Here is a 20,596-nt window from a genome sequence, read left to right as displayed (position 1 = left end):
AGCGGGACTGTGGTCAGTCAGAGAGGGACTGTGGTCAGTCAGAGGGGGCAATGTAGTCAGTCAGAGGGGGACTGTGGTCAGTCAGACTGGGACTGTGGTCAGTCAGAGCGCGACTGTGGTCAGTCAGAGGGGCGAATGTGGTCAGTCAGAGGGGGACTGTGGTCAGTCAGAGCGGGACTGTGGTCAGTCAGGGTGGGACTGGGGTCAGACAGAGAGAGTCTGTGATCAGTCAGAGAGGGTCTGTGGTCAGTCAGAGGGGGACTGTGGTCAGAGAGGGACTGTGGTCAGTCAGGGTGGGAATGTGGTCAGTCTGAGCAGGACTGTGGTCAGTTAGAGAGGGGCTGCAGTCAGACAGAATGGGACTGTGGTCAGTCAGAGGAGGACTGTGGTCAGAGAGTGACTGTGATCATTCTCTGCTCATTCCTGAAGAAGGGCCTGTTCCCGAAACGTCGAATCTCCTGTTCCCTGGATGCTGCCTGACCTGCTGTGCTGTTCCAGCAATAAAGTTTCAACTGTGATCAGTCAAGGTAGGACTGTGGTCAGTCAGAGAGGGACTGTGGTCAGTCAGGGTGGGACTGTGGTCAGTCAGGGTGGGACTGTGGTCAGTCAGAGCGGGACTGTGGTCAGTCAGGGTGGGACTGTGGTCAGTCTGAGCGGGACTGTGGTCAGTCAGGGTGGGACTGTGGTCAGTCTGAGGGGGACTGTGGTCAGTCAGAGCGGGACTGTGGTCAGTCAGGGTGGGACTGTGGTCAGTCTGAGGGGGACTGTGGTCAGTCAGAGCGGGACTGTGGTCAGTCAGAGTGGGACTGTGGTCAGTCAGAGAGGGACTGTGTCAGTCAGGGTGGGACTATGGTCAGTCAAAGGGGGACTGTGGTCAGTCAGGGTGGGACTGAGGTCAGTCAGAGCGAGACTGGTCAGTCAGAGTGGGACTGTGGTCAGTCAGAGGGGGACTGTGGTCAGTCAGAACGGGACTCTGGTCAGAGCGGGATGGTGGTCAGTCAGAGCGGGACTGTGGTCAGTCAGAGAGGGACTTTGGTCATTCAGGGTAGGACTGTGGTCAGCCAGGGGGACGGTGATCAGTCAGAGAGGGACTGTGGTCAGTCAGGGTGGGACTGTGGTCAGTCAGAGCGAGACTGTGGTCAGTCAGGGTGAGCCTATAGTCAGTCAGAGAGGGTCTGTGGTCAGTCAGAGAGGGTCTGTGGTCAGTCAGAGGGGGACTGTGGTGAGTCAGAGAGGCTCTGTGGTCAGTCAGGGTGAGATTGTGGTCAGTCAGAGCGAGACTGTGGTCAGTCAGGGTGAGCCTATAGTCAGTCAGAGAGGGTCTGTGGTCAGTCAGGGTGGGACTGTGGTCAGTCAGAGCGAGACTGTGGTCAGTCAGGGTGAGCCTATAGTCAGTCAGAGAGGGTCTGTGGTCAGTCAGGGTGGGACTGTGGTCAGTCAGAGCGAGACTGTGGTCACTTAGGGTGAGACTATAGTCAGTCAGAGCGAGACTGTGGTCAGTCAGGGTGGGACTATAGTCAGTCAGAGAGGGTCTGTGGTCAGTCAGGGTGAGACTGTGGTCAGTCAGAGCGAGACTGTGGTCAGTCAGAGAGGGACTGTGGTCAGTCAGGGTGGGACTGTGGTCAGTCTGAGGGGGACTGTGGTCAGTCAGAGAGGGACTGTGATCAGTCAGGGTGGGACTGTGGTCAGTCTGAGGGGGACTGTAGTCAGTCTGAGGGGGACTGTGGTCAGTCTGAGTGGGACTGTGTCAGTCAGGGTGGGACTATGGTCAGTCAGAGCGAGACTGTGGTCAGTCAGGGTGGGACTATAGTCAGTCAGAGAGGGTCGGTGGTCAGTCTGAGAGGGTCTGTGGTCAGTCAGAGTGGAACTGTGGTCAGTCTGAGGGGGACTGTAGTCAGTCAGAGAGGGACTGTGGTCAGTCAGGGTGGGACTGAGGTCAGTCAGAGCGAGACTGGTCAGTCAGAGTGGGACTGGGGTCAGTCAGGGTGGGACTGTGGTCAGTCAGAACGGGACTCTGGTCAGAGCGGGATGGTGGTCAGTCAGAGCGGGACTGTGGTCAGTCAGAGAGGGACTGTGGTCAGTCAGGGTAGGACTGTGGTCAGTCAGGGGGACGGTGATCAGTCAGAGAGGGACTGTGGTCAGTCAGGGTGGGACTGTGGTCAGTCAGAGCGAGACTGTGGTCAGTCAGGGTGGGACTATAGTCAGTCAGAGAGGGTCTGTGGTCAGTCAGAGGGGGACTGTGGTGAGTCAGAGAGGGTCTGTGGTCAGTCAGGGTGAGACTGTGGTCAGTCAGAGAGGGACTGTGGTCAGTCAGAGTGGAACTGTGGTCAGTCAGAGAGGGTCTGTGGTCAGTCAGAGGGGGACTGTGGTGAGTCAGAGAGGCTCTGTGGTCAGTCAGGGTGAGACTGTGGTCAGTCAGAGCGAGACTGTGGTCAGTTAGAGCGGGACTGTGGTCAGTCAGAGTGGGACTGTGGTCAGTCAGAGCAGGACTGTGGTCAGTCAGAGCGGGACTGTGGTCAGTCAGAGCGGGACGGTGGTCAGTCAGAGCGGGACTGTGGTCAGTCAGAGAGGGACTGTGGTCAGTCAGAGGGGGCAATGTAGTCAGTCAGAGGGGGACTGTGGTCAGTCAGACTGGGACTGTGGTCAGTCAGAGCGCGACTGTGGTCAGTCAGAGGGGCGAATGTGGTCAGTCAGAGGGGGACTGTGGTCAGTCAGAGCGGGACTGTGGTCAGTCAGGGTGGGACTGTGGTCAGACAGAGAGAGTCTGTGATCAGTCAGAGAGGGTCTGTGGTCAGTCAGAGGGGGACTGTGGTCAGAGAGGGACTGTGGTCAGTCAGGGTGGGAATGTGGTCAGTCTGAGCAGGACTGTGGTCAGTTAGAGTGGGGCTGCAGTCAGACAGAATGGGACTGTGGTCAGTCAGAGGAGGACTGTGGTCAGAGAGTGACTGTGATCATTCTCTGCTCATTCCTGAAGAAGGGCCTGTTCCCGAAACGTCGAATCTCCTGTTCCCTGGATGCTGCCTGACCTGCTGTGCTGTTCCAGCAATAAAGTTTCAACTGTGATCAGTCAAGGTAGGACTGTGGTCAGTCTGAGCGGGCTGTGGTCAGTCAGGGTGGGACTGTGGTCAGTCAGGGTGGGACTGTGGTCAGTCAGAGCGGGACTGTGGTCAGTCTGAGCGGGACTGTGGTCAGTCAGAGAGGGACTGTGGTAAGTCAGGGTGGGACTGTGGTCAGAGCGGAATTGTGGTCAGTCAGAGCAGGACTCTGGTCAGTCAGAGCGGGACTGTGGTCAGTCAAGGTAGGACGGTGGTTAGTCTGAGAGGGACTGTGGTCAGTCTGAGCGGGCTGTGGTCAGTCAGGGTGGGACTGTGGTCAGTCAGGGTGGGACTGTGGTCAGTCAGAGCGGGACTGTGGTCAGTCAGGGTGGGACTGTGGTCAGTCTGAGCGGGACTGTGGTCAGTCAGGGTGGGACTGTGGTCAGTCTGAGCGGGACTGTGGTCAGTCAGGGTGGGACTATGGTCAGTCAGAGCAGGACTGTGGTCAGTCAGAGCGGGACTGTGGTCAGTCAGGGTGGCACTGTGGTCAGTCTGAGTGGAACTGTGGTCAGTCAGAGCGGGTCTGTGATCAGTCAGAGCGGGACTGTGGTCAGTCTGAGAGGGACTGTGATCAGTCAGAGTGGGACTGTGGTCAGTCAGGATGGGACTGTGGTCAGTCAGAGCGGGGCTGTGGTCAGTCTGAGTGGAACTGTGGTCAGTCAGAGCGGGTCTGTGATCAGTCAGAGCGGGACTATGGTCAGTCAGGATGGGACTGTGGTCAGTCAGAGAGGGACTGTGGTCAGTCAGGATGGAAATGTGGTCAGTCAGGATGGAACTGTGGTCGGTCAGAGCCGGACTGTGATCAGTCAGAGCGGTTCTGTGGTCAGTCAGGGTGGGACTGTGGTCAGTCAGGGTGGGACTGTGGTCAGTCAGAGCGGGACTGTGGTCAGTCAGGGTGGGACTGTGGTCAGTCAGGGTGGGACTGTGGTCAGTTAGAGCGGGACTGTGGTCAGTCAGGGTGGGACTGTGGTCAGTCATGGTGGGACTGTGGTCAGTTAGAGCGGGACTGTGGTCAGTCAGAACGGGACTGTGGTCAGTCAGGGTGGGACTGTGGTCAGTCAGAGCGGGACTGTGGTCAGTCAGGGTGGGACTGTGGTCAGTCAGGGTGGGACTGTGGTCAGTCAGAGCGGGACTGTGGTCAGTCAGGGTGGGACTGTGGTCAGTTAGAGCGGGACTGTGGTCAGTCAGGGTGGGACTGTGGTCAGTCAGAGCGTGACTGTGGTCAGTCAGGGTGGGACTGTGGTCAGTTAGAGCGGGACTGTGGTCAGTCAGGGTGGGACTGTGGTCAGTCAGAGCGGGACTGTGGTCAGTCAGGGTGGGACTGTGGTCAGTCAGGGTGGGACTCTGGTCAGTCAGAGCGGGACTGTGGTCAGTCAGGGTGGGACTGTGGTCAGTTAGAGCGGGACTGTGGTCAGTCAGGGTGGGACTGTGGTCAGTCAGAGCGGGACTGTGGTCAGTCAGGGTGGGACTGTGGTCAGTTAGAGCGGGACTGTGGTCAGTCAGGGTGGGACTGTGGTCAGTCAGAGCGGGACTGTGGTCAGTCAGGGTGGGACTGTGGTCAGTCAGAGCGGGACTGTGGTCAGTCAGAGCCGGACTGTGGTCAGTCAGAGCGGGACTGTGGTCAGTTAGAGCGGGACTGTGGTCAGTCAGGGTGGGACTGTGGTCAGTCAGAGCGGGACTGTGGTCAGTCAGAGCCGGACTGTGGTCAGTCAGAGCGGGACTGTGGTCAGTCAGAGCCGGACTGTGGTCAGTCAGAGCGGGACTGTGGTCAGTTAGAGCGGGACTGTGGTCAGTTAGAGCGGAACTGTGGTCAGTCAGGGTGGGACTGTGGTCAGTCAGAGCGGGACTGTGGTCAGTTAGAGCGGGACTGTGGTCAGTCAGAGCGGGACTGTGGTCAGTTAGAGCGGGACTGTGGTCAGTCTGAGCGGGACTGTTTGAAAATGTAAAAACATCTGGCTTGCCATTTTGGGTCAATGTAACTTCCCCCTTTCCTGCCTTGTGCTTCCTTCGGTGTCAGAGGTTTGGTCGGTGGGAGCAAGGGGACTGGCAGTGAATTTGTTTGCTGGGGCCCAGAATGTTTCTTGCATCAATATGTAAGTTGTCCAACTTGGGGAGGTGCCAGACTAGACCTGCTCTTGGGGAATGAGTGAGTCGGTGGTAACTGAGGGAGAGAGAGAGAGAGAGAGAGAGAGAGGGAGAGAGAGAGAGTTGGCGTTAACTGAGGGAGAGAGAGAGAGAGAGAGAGAGAGAGAGAGACAGAGAGGGAGAGAGAGAGAGTTGTCGTTAACCGAGAGAGAGTTGGGGTTAACTGAGGGAGAGAGAGTCAATGTTAGCTGAAGGAGGGGGAGAGAGTCAATGTTAAATGTGAGGGAGGGAGAGAGAATCAGCGTTAACTGAGAGACAGAGTCAATGTTAACTGAGTTAAAAATCACACAACACCAGGTTATAGTCCAACAGGTTTAATTGGAAGCACTAGCTATTGGAGCGACGCTCCTTCATCAGGTGGTTTATGGTGGACACTTGATGAAGGAGCGTCACTCCGAAAGCTAGTGCTTCCAAATAAACCTGTTGGACTATAACCTGACGTTGTATGATTTTTAACTTTGTACACCCCAGTCCAACACGGCATCTTCCAAATCAGTGTTAACTGAAAGAGAGAGAGAGAGTGATTTGCAAAGGCGAATGGAATGTTTTAAATTCGAGGCGATCAGAGATTGAAAACTCAGATGTGTCAGCAGGAGTTGCAGCAAGTCCCTGGTCTGTACTCAGGGCTTTTTATTTTGAAGAAGCTGCCTCAGTTAGTTTTTTTTTTACACTGGTTCTGTACGATTGAAGCTCAAAGAGAGAGAGTCAAGGCATTTTAAGTCTCTCTTTACCATCGATCGGGTTGCTCAGCCCTTATTGATCTGTCCGCCTTGTCGAAAGGCTGTCAGCTCATCCCAACTCATTTCTCGTTTCTCCTCTAGCTTCCTGCACAGTTCTGGCTCTCCTGTGGGACACGGGAGATTATCTCCGTTAATCCCCGTTCCTGCTCAGAGTCCCTGGATATTGTACGTGCATCCTGCACTCCTGTGAAAGTTCTCATACCCTTCAGATACACAACATGCCCTCCTCAAAAAAAAAACGCATGGTTTCTGAGGTGATCACGGTCATTTTCAAAGTGGAAATGTCTGCTTTCTTATCCTTTTATTTTCATCACTAGGCTTTATATTGGGTTTTATGTTCCCCCTCCAAGCTGCCTGAGGGAGAGCGAGCCAATGAATCACGAGTTTCAGACTCGGGGATTCCAACTGGGGTCTGGAAAGCGAGAGGAATTTCAGGATCAGACGGATCGCTGGATCTCTCTCAGCGACCGGACGGCCGATTGGCTGACAGAGGTCAGGCAGCATCCGAGGAGCAGGAGAACTGGCTGATCAGGAGGATGCTGCCTGATTGGCTGCGCTTTCCCAGCACCACACTCTCAACTCTGATCTCCAGCATCTGCTGTCCTCAGTATCTCCTCGGTGATTTTAACCTCATTGCGAAGCCTCTCACAAGGATGCCTACCTTGAAGAAGCTCTCCTTCTCTCTCTAAGGGCATTTGCCCGAAACGTCGACTCTCCTGCTCCTCGGGATGCTGCCCGACCCTCTGCGCTTTTCCAGCGTCACACGTTTCGACTCTGCTACTCCAGTATCTGCAATCCTGACTTTCAGCCAGAGGGGATTAGTCAAAACAGAGGCTGACTTTGTGAAGGATTTGATTGGATGCATTACACGGGTGGAGGTTGGACCCAAGTCTGAGTCGGGGACAGACGGAGACAAATGGCAGAATATTCCGCATCCTGGAGCTGGAGGATGGAGTGAGGGGTGCGGGTGGGGGGGGGGGGGGGACTGAATTGATCGGGACGGTGACAGAGCTGAGTCACCCCAGCCTCCCATACCTGTCAGGGTGTTGCTTTTGAAATTGGGAGCACGAAGAGGCCAAGCTCCATCGTCTGAACCCATCACCGAGGGAGGCCCTAGGGATCTATTCGAGGACCTCGGGCCTACTCCTTCAGGACGCTGCTCGGACACCAGAGCATTGGGGGATGGGGAGGTGTGTGGGGGAGGGGGTTCCAGGGGACAGGAGGGGAGGGTAGACGTGGGGGTGAGAGGTATGTGGGGGGTTAGGTGTGTGGGAGGGTAGGCGGCTTGGGGAAGGGGGATGTGGGGAACGAGGGGTGGGGAGGGAGAGGGCAAATAAGTGAGATGGGTAAGGGGGGAGATGGGAGGAAGTTGTGGGGGAGAGGAGTGCGGGGACAGGGCTGTGCGGGAGGGTGGGTGCGGGGGTGTGTGTGTAGGGGGAGGTGAGGGTGGGTGTGGAGAATGGAGGTGTCTGTGAGGGGTGGGGGTGTGTGTGTGTGTATGTGTGTGTATGATGGATGGGTATGTGAGAGGGGTGTGTGTGGGGGAGGTGGTTGTGTGTGAGGGGTGTATGTGGGTGTGTGTATGAGGGGTGTTGGGGCAGGGTCTGTGTGGGGGGGGTGAAGGGTGTGTGTGTGCGAGGGGTATGTGTGTGGGAGGGGTGTGGGAGGGATGTGTGTGGGAGGGTCTGTGTGTCTGCGAGGGGGGTATGTGTGGGAGAGGTGTGTGTGGGGGAGGGCTGAGTGTGGGAGGGGTGTGTGGGGGGGAAGGGTGAGTGTGGGAGGGGTGTGTGTGCAAGGGGTGTGTGTGGGAGGGGTGTGGGTGTGAGAGGGGTGTGTGTGTGGGAGGGGTGTGTGTGAGCGAGTGGTGTGGGCGGGGTGTGTTTATGGGCGGGGTGTGTATGTGTGAGGGGTGTGTGTGTGGGGGGGTGTGGGTGTGTGTGTGTGGGAGGGGTGTGTGTGTGGGAGGGGTGTAGGAGGGGTGTGTGTGGGGGGTGTGTGTGTGGGGGAGGTGTGTGTGTGTGGGGGAGGGGTGTGTGTGTGGGGGAGGGGTGTGTGTGTGGGAGGGGTATGTGGGAGGGGTGTGTGGGAGGGGTGTGCGTAGAGGGTGAGGGGGAGAGATGGGGCATTGGCATCTTGAGGGTCACCCTCTGAGGGTTACTCTCCCAGCCCTGGCTTCAGTTCCCTTGACACCCTCCCCCACCCTGGGTGATTGTCTTTGCTGGGATCCCAGGACAGGGTTGGGACGGGGGTATTAATTTTGGGAATGCCAGGAGTTGCCGACCTTTGGTCACCGGTCCCGAACACCCGTGGGAATCCAGCCAGCAGCCAATCAGCTGTGGGAGATCCAGTGGGCTCTCCTGCAGCGATAGGAGTTTTCCTGTTTCAGACAGAAAGCAGGAGGATCCCCTTCCCTCAGTCTGAATGACGTTCCCACCCAGTGGGGTACACAGCCAGAGCCAAGCCCCACCATAGGCTTAGTGCCCACGCCAATCCTCAGTGTTAAAGGTGACAGAGCCAGCACACAGAGCATGCTCATCGCCAACACTGGGGCTTCCTCCTGTATGTTCGGGGAGGCCATGCGTTTCCCTGGCCAATCAGATCTTAAAGCAGAAGGAGCCCATTAAGTCGGCTCCACTCTGATCTGATAATCCTCCACCCCATTTTCCTGCCTTTTTCCTTACTTCCCTTCCTGATGAAACATCTCTCCATCTCAGCCTTGAATACACTTAGTCACCTAACTTCCACAGCCCTCTCCAGTAAAGAGTTCCTCAGACTCACTCCCCTCAGAGAGAAGCAATTCCTCCTCATCTCTGAGGTGATGCCCCTCTGATCCTCGACTCTCCCACAAAGCGGAACCAACCTCTTCGCATCTCCCCTGCCAAGTCCCCAGAGAACCTTGCATTAGCAAGGTGTGTGGCTCAGGTTGAGGTTCTGGGTGTAGGTTTGCTCGCTGAGCTGGAAGGTTCATTTTCAGACGTTTCGTCACCAAACTAGGTAACACCTTGAGTGGGCCTCCGGACAAAGCACTGATGCTTCGCCTGAGGCCCACTGAAGATGTTACCTAGTAGGGTGACGAAACGTCTGAAAATGAACCTTCCAGCTCAGCGAGCAAGCCGACATCCAGAATCTGGCATGTTTTAATAATTCATTCTCCTCATTTCCGGTGAACACAAGCCTTACCGAGACAACTTCTTCCCCTAAGACAGTCCCAGTACCAGCTGAGTGAACGCTCACTGGACTCCAAACAATCTTTCTCTAGAAAAGAGGTCCCAAACTGTCAATAGTATTGCAGGTGGGATCTGACTGGGGCTCTGTACAGTTTTGGCAAAACCTCCCTATCTTTATTCACCATTCCCTTCCAAATAAAGGCCACTTGCCCTCCCTGCTGAATGTGGATACAAACTTTTTGTGGTTTATGTACCAAATGAGCTGCCAGAGGAAGTGGTGGATGCAAGTGCAGTTACAACATTTAAAAGACATTTGGATAGATACATGGACAGGAAAGGTTTATAGAGTCATAGAGTCATAGAGATGTACAGCATGGAAACAGACCCTTTGGTCCAACCCGTCCATGCCGACCAGATATCCCAACCCAATCTAGTCCCACCTGCAAGCACCCGGCCCATATCCCTCCAAACCCTTCCTATTCATATACCCATCCAGATGCCTTTTAAATGTTTTAATTGTACCAGCCTCCACCACTTCCTCTGGCAGCTCATTCCATACACGTACCACCCTCTGTGTGAAAAGGTTACCCCTCAGGTCTCTTTTATATCTTTCCCCTCTCACCCTAAACCTATGCCCTCTAGTTCTGGACTCCCCCCAACCCAGGGAAAAGACTTTTTGTCTATTTATCCTATCCATGACCCTCATGATTTTATAAACCTCTATAAGGTCACCCCTCAGCCTCCGACGCTCCAGGGAAAACAGCCCCAGCCTGTTCAGCCTCTCCCTGTAGCTCAAACCCTCCAACCCTGGCAACATCCTTGTAAATCTTTTATGAATTCTTAGAGGGAAATGGATCAAAGGCAGGCAAATGGGACTATAGTTTAATTTGGGAAAGTTGGTCAGCTTTGACGAGTTGGACTGAAGGGTCTGTTTCTGTGCTGGATGACTCTCAAATCATTTATATGCTGCCTTTTTCCATCTCAATAATATTCAACCCTTCTGCACTTCCTGCCAAAGTGGCATAGTCTGCAGGAGGTTGGGTGTCTTTGTGTGTGTGTGTGTGTGTGTGTGTGTGTGTGTATGTGTGTGTGTGTGTGTGTGTGTCACAATTTCTCTGGAGCGGGTGCTCCACAGAAACAGCATCTCTATCAGGATTTGCACGCAGATTGGAGGCTTCTGTCTAACCCCAGCAGGCGAGTGCCAGTTATGGTAATCAGCAATTAGCCTCAGAACTGTGCGTTCAAACCAGATTTTCAAACAGGGATGGCTGATTAACACAGCACCTATTTAGCACTTGTTTTCATCGTTTACCAAAATAACCCCCAGAAGCTTTCACACCAAACATTTGCCGTCCAATTTTCATTTGGACCAAAGCCAGGAGCTTTCATCGCATTTGGGCTTTCAGATGTAGCACAGTATATGTGAGATAAAGCCCACAATTGATAACTCCTGTGAGATGAGTTTGTGTGTGTGCGCGCGTGCCTGTTCTTGTGTGCGTGTCTGTCAGTGTGTGTGTCTATGTGTATTTGTGTGTGTGTGCGCATGTGTGTGTGTGCGCGTGTGTGTGTCTGTGTGTTTGTGTCTATGTGTATTAGTCTGTGTGTGTGCGCGTGTGTGTGCGCGTGTGTCTGTGTGTTTGTGTCTATGTGTATTTGTGTGTGTGTGTGTGTGTGTGTACGTGTGTGTGTGCGCGTGTGTGTGCGTGTGTGTCTCGTCTATGTCTGAATGTGCCTGTGTGTGTCTGAGTGTGTGTGTATTTGTGTGTGAGCTTTTCTGAATGTGTGTGTGAGAGAGAATTTCTGAAAACGAGTATGTGTGCCAGCTCCTGTGTATGTGCCTCTGTGGAAGTGTGTGTCAGTTTTGTGTGAGAGTGCATTTTCACATGTGTGTTTGGCCGTATGTGTCAATGTGTGAGTATGAGTGTGTGTTTGCGCTGATGAGACTGTGCATGTATATATGTGTGTAAGTATTTGTGCCATTGTGAGTGTGCACATAGAGTCAGAGAGCGAATGCAGTAACTGTGCAGAATCGTTCTCTGACTACGTGGTCTCTGCCTTTGTCTCTTTTTCTCCTTTTATGTTTTATCGCGTGTGTCTCTGTGTCTGGGAGGGGTGGGGATGGAGCTGGGAGGTGTTGTGTTGTGGGAATTGTTGGTGCTGATATTTCCCGGTATTTAGGGAAAGGCCTGTTTTCTGAGCTGCTTCTCCAGGACGGTTTGGGATTGACAAGGAGCCCAGTCTCCGGGTCAGTGCACATGCGCACCGTCTGCTCTCTGGAGCTGGAGGACTGAGGTCAGAGTGATGCGGGTTTTCAGATGTGGGTCAAACCAGTGTTCGGTCTCTGCCTCTCCGTGCCCTGTGAGGTGTCAGAAAGTCAGGCGCTGGAAAAGCACAGCAGGTCGGGCAGCATCCGAGGAGCAGGAGGGTCGACGATTCGGGCATAAGCCCTTCATCAGGATCTCCAGCATGTGCAGTCTTCACTTTCTCCTAGTTTACTGTGAGGAGGGTGGACAGGAAACCCAACAGGTCGCTGCTAAAGCTGAACCAGTATCTGTACTTTTGGGAGCCCACGCGAGACTAAAGCACCTATCACCCTGGTATCAGCTGGCACTCTCAACTGTGCGAGAGACAGTCTGTGTGTTGGTCTGTGTGTGTCTGTATGTGCAATTGCGTTATCCATTTGTGTGAGAGAGAGTCTGTGTGTATGTGTGTGTTGATCTGTGTGTGTGTGTGTGTAAGTGCATGTGCGTGTATCTGTCTGTGCAAGAGAGAGTCTGTGTCTGTATATGTGTGTGTGTGTATGTGAACGTGTGTGTATCTGTCTGTGCAAGAGAGAGTCTGTGTGTGTGTGTTGGTCTGTGTGTGTGTATGTGCACGTGTGTGTATCTGTCTGTGCAAGAGAGAGTCTGCATGTGTGTGTTGGTCTGTGTGTGTGTATGTGCATATGCGTGTATCTGTGCGAGAGACAGTCTGTGTGTGTATGTGTGTGTGTATGTGCATGTGTGTGTATCTGTCTGTGTGAGAGAGAGTCTGTGTGTGTATGTTGGCGGCACGGTGGCACAGTGGTTAGCACTGCTGCCTCGCAGCGCCAGAGACCCGGGTTCAATTCCCGCCTCAGCGACTGACTGTGTGGAGTTTGCAGGTTCTCCCCGTGTCTGCGTGGGTTTCCTCCGGGTGCTCCGGTTTCCTCCCACAGTCCAAAGATGTGCAGGTCAGGTGAATTGGCCATGCTAAATTGCCCGTAGTGTTAGGTAAGGGGTAAATGTAGGGGTATGGGTGGGTTGCGCTTCGGCGGGGCGGTGTGGACTTGTTGGGCCGAAGGGCCTGTTTCCACACTGTAAGTAATCTAATCTAATCTAATCTAATGTATGTGTTGGTCTGTGTGTGTATCTGTCTGTGCGAGAGAGTCTGTATGTGTGTGTTGGTGTGTGTGTGTATGTGCATGTGTGTGTATCTGTCTGTGCAAGAGAGAGTCTGTATGTGTGTGTGTGTGTTGGTCTGTGTGTGTGTATGTGCATGTGTGTGTATCTGTCTGTGCGAGAGAGAGTCTGTATGTGTGTGTTGGTCTGTGTGTGTGTATATGCATGTGTGTGCATCTGTCTGTGCGAGAGAGAGTCTGTATGTGTGTGTGTGTGTTGGTCTGTGTGTGTGTATGTGCATGTGCGTGTATCTGTCTGTGCGAGAGAGTCTGTATGTGTGTGTTGGTCTGTGTGTGTATGTGCATGTGTGTGTATCTGTCTGTGCGAGAGAGAGTCTGTATGTGTGTGTGTTGGTCTGTGTGTGTGTGTATGTGCATGTGTGTGTATCTGTCTGTGCGAGTTAGTCTGTATGTGTGTGTTGGTCTGTGTGTGTGTATGTGCATGTGTGTGCATCTGTCTGTGCAAGAGAGTCTGTATGTGTGTGTTGGTCTGTGTGTGTATGTGCATGTGTGTGTATCTGTCTGTGCGAGAGAGTCTGTATGTGTGTGTTGGTCTGTGTGTGTGTATGTGCATGTGTGTGTATCTGTCTGTGCGAGAGAGTCTGTATGTGTGTGTTGGTCTGTGTGTGTGTATGTGCAGGTGTGTGTATCTGTCTGTGCGAGTTAGTCTGTATGTGTGTGTTGGTCTGTGTGTGTGTATGTGCATGTGTGTGCATCTGTCTGTGCGAGAGAGAGTCTGTATGTGTGTGTGTGTGTTGGTCTGTGTGTGTGTATGTGCATGTGCGTGTATCTGTCTGTGCGAGAGAGTCTGTATGTGTGTGTTGGTCTGTGTGTGTATGTGCATGTGTGTGTATCTGTCTGTGCGAGAGAGAGTCTGTATGTGTGTGTGTTGGTCTGTGTGTGTGTGTATGTGCATGTGTGTGTATCTGTCTGTGCGAGTTAGTCTGTATGTGTGTGTTGGTCTGTGTGTGTGTATGTGCATGTGTGTGCATCTGTCTGTGCGAGAGAGTCTGTATGTGTGTGTTGGTCTGTGTGTGTATGTGCATGTGTGTGTATCTGTCTGTGCGAGAGAGTCTGTATGTGTGTGTTGGTCTGTGTGTGTGTATGTGCATGTGTGTGTATCTGTCTGTGCGAGTTAGTCTGTATGTGTGTGTTGGTCTGTGTGTGTGTATGTGCATGTGTGTGCATCTGTCTGTGCGAGAGAGAGTCTGTGTGTGTATGTGTGTGTGTGCATGTGCGTGTATCTGTCTGTGCGAGAGAGTCTGTGTGTGTGTGTTGGTCTGTGTGTGTGTATGTGCATGTGCGTGTATCTGTCTGTGCGAGAGAGTCTGTGTGTGTGTGTTGGTCTGTGTGTGTGTATGTGCATGTGCGTGTATCTGTCTGTGCGAGAGAGAGTATGTGTGTGTTGGTCTGTGTGTGTGTGTATGTGCATGTGTGTGTATCTGTGCGAGAGACAGTCTGTGTGTGTATGTGTGTGTTGGTCTGTGTGTGTGTGTATGTGCATGTGCGTGTATCTGTCTGTGTGAGAGACAGTCTGTGTGTGTATGTGTGTGTTGGTCTGTGTGTGTGTGTATGTGCATGTACGTGTATCTGTCTGTGCGAGAGAGAGTCTGTGTGTGTATGTGTGTGTGTATGTGTCTGTCTGTGGTGTGTGTGTGAGAGTTTGTGTCTGTGTGTATGTATCTGTGTGTGTGCATGAAGAGTCTGTGTGTGTCTATGTGTGTGAGAGAGAGTCTGTGCATGTGTGTGAGTCTGTATATGTGTGCGTGTGCCTGTATGTGTGAGTCTGTGTATGTGTGCGTGTGCCTGTATGTGTGAGTCTGTGTATGTGTGTGTGTGCCTGTATGTGTGAGTCTGTGAGTACGCCTTTGCATGTTGGCATGTGAACATGTCTATCTTCATACATGTGTACATATGTATTTATACTTGCAATTATATGTGTGTCAATTATATTTGTGTGTCTTTTAACATGCGTGCACGTGTGTGTTAGTGCATGTGTGCATATGCACATATGTGCTTGCACATTTGCATGTGTGTGTGTGTGTGTGTGTGGATATAGGGGCAGAATTCTCGAGTGCAAACTGTATTTGAACATGTTTTGAAAGCTTCAGAAATGACCTTCCCATTTGCTTGTTTGCCCTCACTGGGCTGTGGTGAGAAAAGGGGGGAGATGGGTGAGCGATATAGTCTAAATTCACGGGTTTGGCCACGGACCAGTGGGACACAAAGCAGCGGGGAGTTCCTTTGGAATTGAGAGAAGGCTCCGGGTGGTGTTTCATTTCAGAAAGAAACCCTTGGGGATCAATTTCTGATGGTTAAGCACTGTCTGATTAGATCAGATTAGATTACTTACAGCGTGGAAACAGGCTCTTCGGCCCGCCGAAGCGCAACTCACCCATACCCCTACATTTACCCTTTACCTAACACTACGGGCAATTTAGCACGGCCAATTCACCCTAACCTGCACATCTTTGGACTTTGGGAGGAAACCGGAGCACCCGGAGGAAACCCACGCAGACACGGGGAGAATGTGCAAACTCCACACAGTCAGTCGCCTGAGGCGGGAATTGAACCCGGGTCTCTAGCGCTGTGAGGCAGCAGTGCTAACCACTGTGCCACCGTGCCGCCCCAAACAGAGAGCTCCCTCTCTGCAAAGTAATGCGTTTACCGGCATTTCAATCAGTTCCTCCTTGTTCAGCTCTGATCACAGGTCCTTCACTTAACGAGCCACCATGAGGATTCGTCCACATTGTGACCAAACACCTCGCTGCTGCCTGAAGGCTGTCACCCTGTTGTGCACAGGCGACTCGGTTTGTGGGAGACAAGCGATCCAGAGGCCTACGCTAATGTCCCATTGGGTTCAATTGGCAGCTGGCGGAACTTAAATTGAACAAACACAAATCTGCAAATGAAATCCAGTCTCAAAGACAGCGATCTGCGAGAGCTAGTTTCGATTTTTCTTAAAAAATGTCCGTTAGGGAGGGAAATCTGCCATCCTTACCTGACCTGGCCTACACACGACTCCTAATCAAAGCAACATGGCTGACTCTCGAGGGCCATTAGGGATGAGCAGCATGTATAGGCCCTGTCAGTGGTGCCCATGTCCCATGAAAGAATTTTTATTTGAATAAAACCTCAGGCAGGAGGAAGTAAATTGGGAATACCAATCCTGGCTCTCATGAGGAAGACAGCTAACAGAGGAAGACATTCAGCCTTTTCAGCCTGTTCTATCACTCACTGAGGACGTGCCTATCTTTGCCCCATGACATCTTCACTGCTGGACGTACAGCCTGACCATCGCAGAAGGGATGGATTACACGGGGGAGGCCAGGAACCATCGCTAAGTGGCATTTTCCGATCTGCCCCAACCTCCAATCGAACTCTAAAATCCCTTACCACCACCACCCCCCCCTGCCCAGCACGTGCAGGAAGGTGACATCACAGATGTGACATCGCCCCCACCCCAATGGAGCTTTGCCATTGGTCGAATGGCCTGTCAAATCCTGATGAGGTTCGAATACTGAAGAGGGCGTTCATTCCCCACAGATCACAGACAAAGGGACCCTCACAGATCCGATAGAGAGGTCCATGACCCTGCTAGACCCTGGGAAAAGGTCACGACACTGTAAAACCACAGGGGAAGGGTCATGAACTCGCCAGATCCTGAGAAGAGGTCGTGACCCTGTCAAACCCTGGGAAGAGGTCATGGCCCTGACAAATCCTGGGGAAGGGTCATGACCTTACCACACCCTGAGGAAAGGTAATGACCCTGTCAAATCCTGGGAGGAGGTGATGACCTTATAAAACCATGGGGAAAGGTCATGATCTTACCAGACCCTGAGAAGTGGTCATTGCCGTGTCAAACCCTGGAAATGAGTCATGACCCTGTCAAATCTTGAGGAGGTAGTCATCACCAGGTCAAACTCTGAGCAGGGGTCATGACCTCATCAAACTGCAGGAAGGGGTCATGACTCAGATGAACTCTGCGCAGGGGCTCACTGTGTGGTAATAAACCCTAAAATGCTGGTGTGGTCCCTTCAAACACTGTCAATGTGGTGGGTTGCTGATGAGGGGAGAGTGATGGAAACCAGGAGATACATGTGGCTGGGAAAAGAGGTGACAGGAATGTGGGGAAGGTCAGAGGAGGTCGTAGGGGCAGGGAGAGGTGACCGAATCCTTCTTTCTTGACCTGAATGGATGTCCTGCATCCAGTGGGGTGGGGGTGGGCGCTGCAAAGTACGTAATGAAAAAGGAAACAAGAGTGGATGATGAATCCTTTGAAGAGGTTAATCCAGGACAATGCCTCGGACGTTGTTCTGGGGACCCGGGAGAGTCTGAAATGGGGCAGACCCCTGGCACCAGGAGGCTTGTCCTCATCCTCAAACCCCTCCACGGTCTCAGGCAAGCTCCGCCCACTCTAGAACCTTCTGGGATGTCTCCCAATCCCGCCTTCTTAAACACCCCCCCCCGATTTGCTCCCTCTGCCATCGGTGAGGGGGGGCAAATTTCCTTCACTAAGGGAGCAAAGGTCAGTCAGGAGGAGCTTTGAAAGACAATCCATGATGGTGTAATGGCCGCCGCTTATAAATGGTTCCCAATTCCAGTTTATTTACGAATTGAGTAAAAGATCCACCAGCTAAACCCCCAAAGTGATTTGAGCATAGGGTCCCGACTCATCAGCCAGGGATCTGTGGTTGATAAATCCAATGATATTACCACTAGGCCACAATCCTCACTGGGCCACCCAGGGAGAGCAGATAAACTAAGGTAAGCATTATAACTCAGGATGTTCCGATGGAAGGAACCTATCCCTGGATCTGTTCCCTTAATCTCCAACGTCCTATTCCGCACAACTGAGCAACTTCCCCGCCACCAAAATCACCGGGACTTTCTTTAGTCTCCTGCTGTTTCTTTTAACTGCCACAGTCCAGGATTGCAGACACTGGAGGTCAGAGTCGAGAGTGTGGTGCTGGAAAAGCACAGCATCTGAGGAGCAGGGGAGTCGACAGTGTAGCCAAAACAAATATCGACGTGAAGCCCATCATGTAGGGAGGGAGGGGGCTAAATTAAAATGGTGTTGGAGGGGGAAATAAAGCACTCTAGCCCCCGCGGAGCCCAGCTCTCTCTGAAGGTATCCAGAGCATTGACAGACACTGCATGCTCCCTCTCCAAGGACACCCAGACGGCACGGTGGCTCAGTGGTTAGCACCGCAGCCTCACATCGCCAGGCACCCGGGTTCGATTCCACCCTCGGGTGACTCTGTGTGTGGAGTTTGCACATTCTCCCCGTGTCTGAGTGGGTTTCCTCCGGGTGCTCCGGTTTCCTCCCACAGTCCAATGATGTGCAGGTTCGGGTGGATTGGTCATGCTAAATTGTCCATTGTGTTCAGGGATGTGTAGGCCCGGTGGCTTAGCCATGGGAAATGCAGGGTTACAGGGATTGAGTGGGATGCTCTTCGGAGGGTAGGTGTGGACTTGTTGGGCCGAATGGCCTGTATCCCCACTGTAGGGATTCTATGAATGGAACTGCAAACTGGGCTCAAGTGATGAGTTCTAGTCGGACAGGCCGTTGCCTGTTACCAAGGGAACCCATAACGAGCTTCCCGGGGAGATTAATTAACGATTCCCGACAGGCCTTGTAGGGGTTATCCCAACCTCCTGAGGAGGAGGAGCGTAAGAAACCAACACGTAATAGATGGGCCAAGTGGCCGATTTCTGTGAGGTAAACTCCTCATGACACACAGAGGGTTGGGATGCCCTGAGAGATTTTGGATGGGGTTTGGGCGGTGAGGGGTGGATTGTGGCGTCTTGGGGGGGTGGGGGGGGGGAGCAGGAGAACAGAGGTATCCCCCCCTTACCCTTGACTCTTACCGTGAGGTGCTGGAAGAGCCAGGCACGCATGATGTTGGTGGCCACTTTGGGAAAAATGCCCCTTTTTTTTTGACGCCGCTTGTCCTTGTCCAAATCGTCATCGTCGCCTGTGCCAGGTGATGCCATGCTGTTGTCTAACGCATCACCTGAGGGGGGGGGGGGGGGGAGGGGTGGGAGAGATCATGGAATTAGTCACCAAAAAAGTGCCAAGTGTGCGCGCCAGTGTCCAATCAGATCCAACTGCGCAGCCTCAACTCTACCCCCTCTTGACCTCCTCAGGGGCAGGAGGTCTCCGACTTACAAATGGCCGTCCAGGGGTGCTCCTACTTACCGACGTGGTCCAGTACAAGACTCACTGTATGAACATTCCCAGATCTGCCTATCTACCCAGCTCCCATCTCTCTGCGGAGCATTCCAGAAGGTCACCTCTGAGGGGGTAAAAGGAAGTCTCCTCCACCTTCTCAGGATGGTTAGGATGCATAACAAGGCCACTCAGTTTGTTGTGTGCACACTGTTTCTCTGAGAATTTGGATTCAGGGCCAATCCACTGCCTTCCCCTCCTTCTCTTATCCATTGTTTCTGCTTAAACAACCTCCCAAAGCCCTTCTTGAATGTTTTAATCGAACCTGTGTCCACCATATTTCTGGGCAGCGTATTCCAGACCCGAACCACTCATTTTGCAGAATGCCTCCAAAGCCCTAGCCTGCTGCCTCTCGATCCTGTTATCAGCTTCTCCATATCTACTCAGTCCTGACCCTTCGCCATTTTCAAATCTTCGATCAACTCTCTCCCCAGCCTTTTCCAAAGGCAAAGAGTCCCAATCTCTCTCTTCCTTCCTGAAGTGATTATTTCAACTGAGATTCTATCAGAAAGCAGGGCAAGTGTCCCCAAGGCACTATCTCGGCCCTATTGGATAATGAGTACAGTAATAATATCACTCCATCTTATTTATGGTTTTATTCATGGGATGTGACATGTATTGCCCATTCCTAATTACCCAGAGGGCAGTTAAGAGTCAACCTCAAATAAACCTGTTGGATTATAACCCGGTGCCATGGGAATTCTGACTTTGTCCATCCCAGTCCAACCCCGGCATCTCTACAACCTGTTACTTCCTGCTGCTGGAAGTTCCGGTGAGACAGTCTATTTTCCCAAATTTGCCGTGGGGTCTGGAGTCACGTGGAGGCCAGACCAGGTAAGGACGGCAGCTTCCTTCCCGAAAGGACATTAGCGAACCAGATGCGATTTTCCCAACAATTGACAATGGCTTCGCGGTCATTTGCAGATTCTTAATTCCAGATTCTTAACTGAACTCAAACTCCACCATCTCCTGTGAAAGGGGGATTTGAACCCTGATCCCCCAGAATATTAGCTGAGTTTCTGCATTAACAGTCCAGAGATATTACCATGAGACCATCACCTCCCCAAGAACTTTCAATATTTCAAAAACCAGACCCATGAGGAGAAACATCCTCTGATTATCCACCCGGTCAAATCCCCTCAGAAGCCAATTTGTAATATGGACCAGACCGAAACCCTTCCAAACAGACGAAGAAGGTACCCTGATGTTTTCTTATTTTACAGGTAGGTGTTAGCTGTTATGTTCCGGATGCAATTCGATTGGTTAAGCTACTCAACTTTAAGCCGCGCACACTTTATTCAAACCCTATAAGTAAAATACAGACAAAATTAAAAGGAAATGAAAGAATTGGCTCAACTGTAACTCTATTTAAATGCTTAATAAGATAAAATATACATTAACTTCCACTAATTAACTGTTCCAATATAGTATCATCCCCTAAACACACCCTCGGCAAAGGCAAATTCAGTAAAATAGACTGTCTCACGGGTAATTCTAGCAACAGGAAGGGAATCCCAGCTTTTAGCTGTAACAGAGAGAGAGGATGGAGAGATGCTGGTGTTGGACTGAGGTGGACAAAGTCAGAAGTCCTATGACACCAGGTTATAGTCTAACAGGTTTATTTGAGATCACAAGTTTTCGGGAACATCGCTTGATGAAGGGGCAGCGCTCTGGAAGTTTGTGATTTCAAATAAACCTGTTGGACTGTCACCTGACGTAGTGTGACTTCTGACAAAGAGAGGGATAAGAGCTTCCACATCCAGCTTCAAGACCCCAGCAACTGCAGAAAGCTAAAACCA

The 20,596-nt window shown here is 52.3% G+C and overlaps 1 protein-coding gene across 5 annotated transcripts in view; it reads right to left on the bottom strand.

The window, feature by feature from the left end:
- Positions 1-20,596, bottom strand: part of LOC122542948 (homeobox protein Meis1-like) — a 552,868-nt gene that overhangs the window by 54,824 nt on the left and 477,448 nt on the right. For all 5 annotated transcript variants that reach the window (XM_087984102.1, XM_087984106.1, XM_087984103.1 and 2 more), the window contains exon 8: positions 18,437-18,582. In XM_087984102.1, the coding sequence (XP_087840228.1) occupies positions 18,437-18,582 (146 nt within the window). The remainder of the gene's footprint in view (positions 1-18,436; positions 18,583-20,596) is intronic.

This window comes from Chiloscyllium plagiosum, unplaced genomic scaffold (assembly GCF_037043375.1).
Source record: "Chiloscyllium plagiosum isolate Xiang-an unplaced genomic scaffold, Cpla_swu_hap1 HiC_scaffold_47, whole genome shotgun sequence".
Lineage (NCBI taxonomy): Eukaryota > Metazoa > Chordata > Chondrichthyes > Orectolobiformes > Hemiscylliidae > Chiloscyllium > Chiloscyllium plagiosum.
This window is presented reverse-complemented; position numbering and strand designations above follow the sequence as displayed.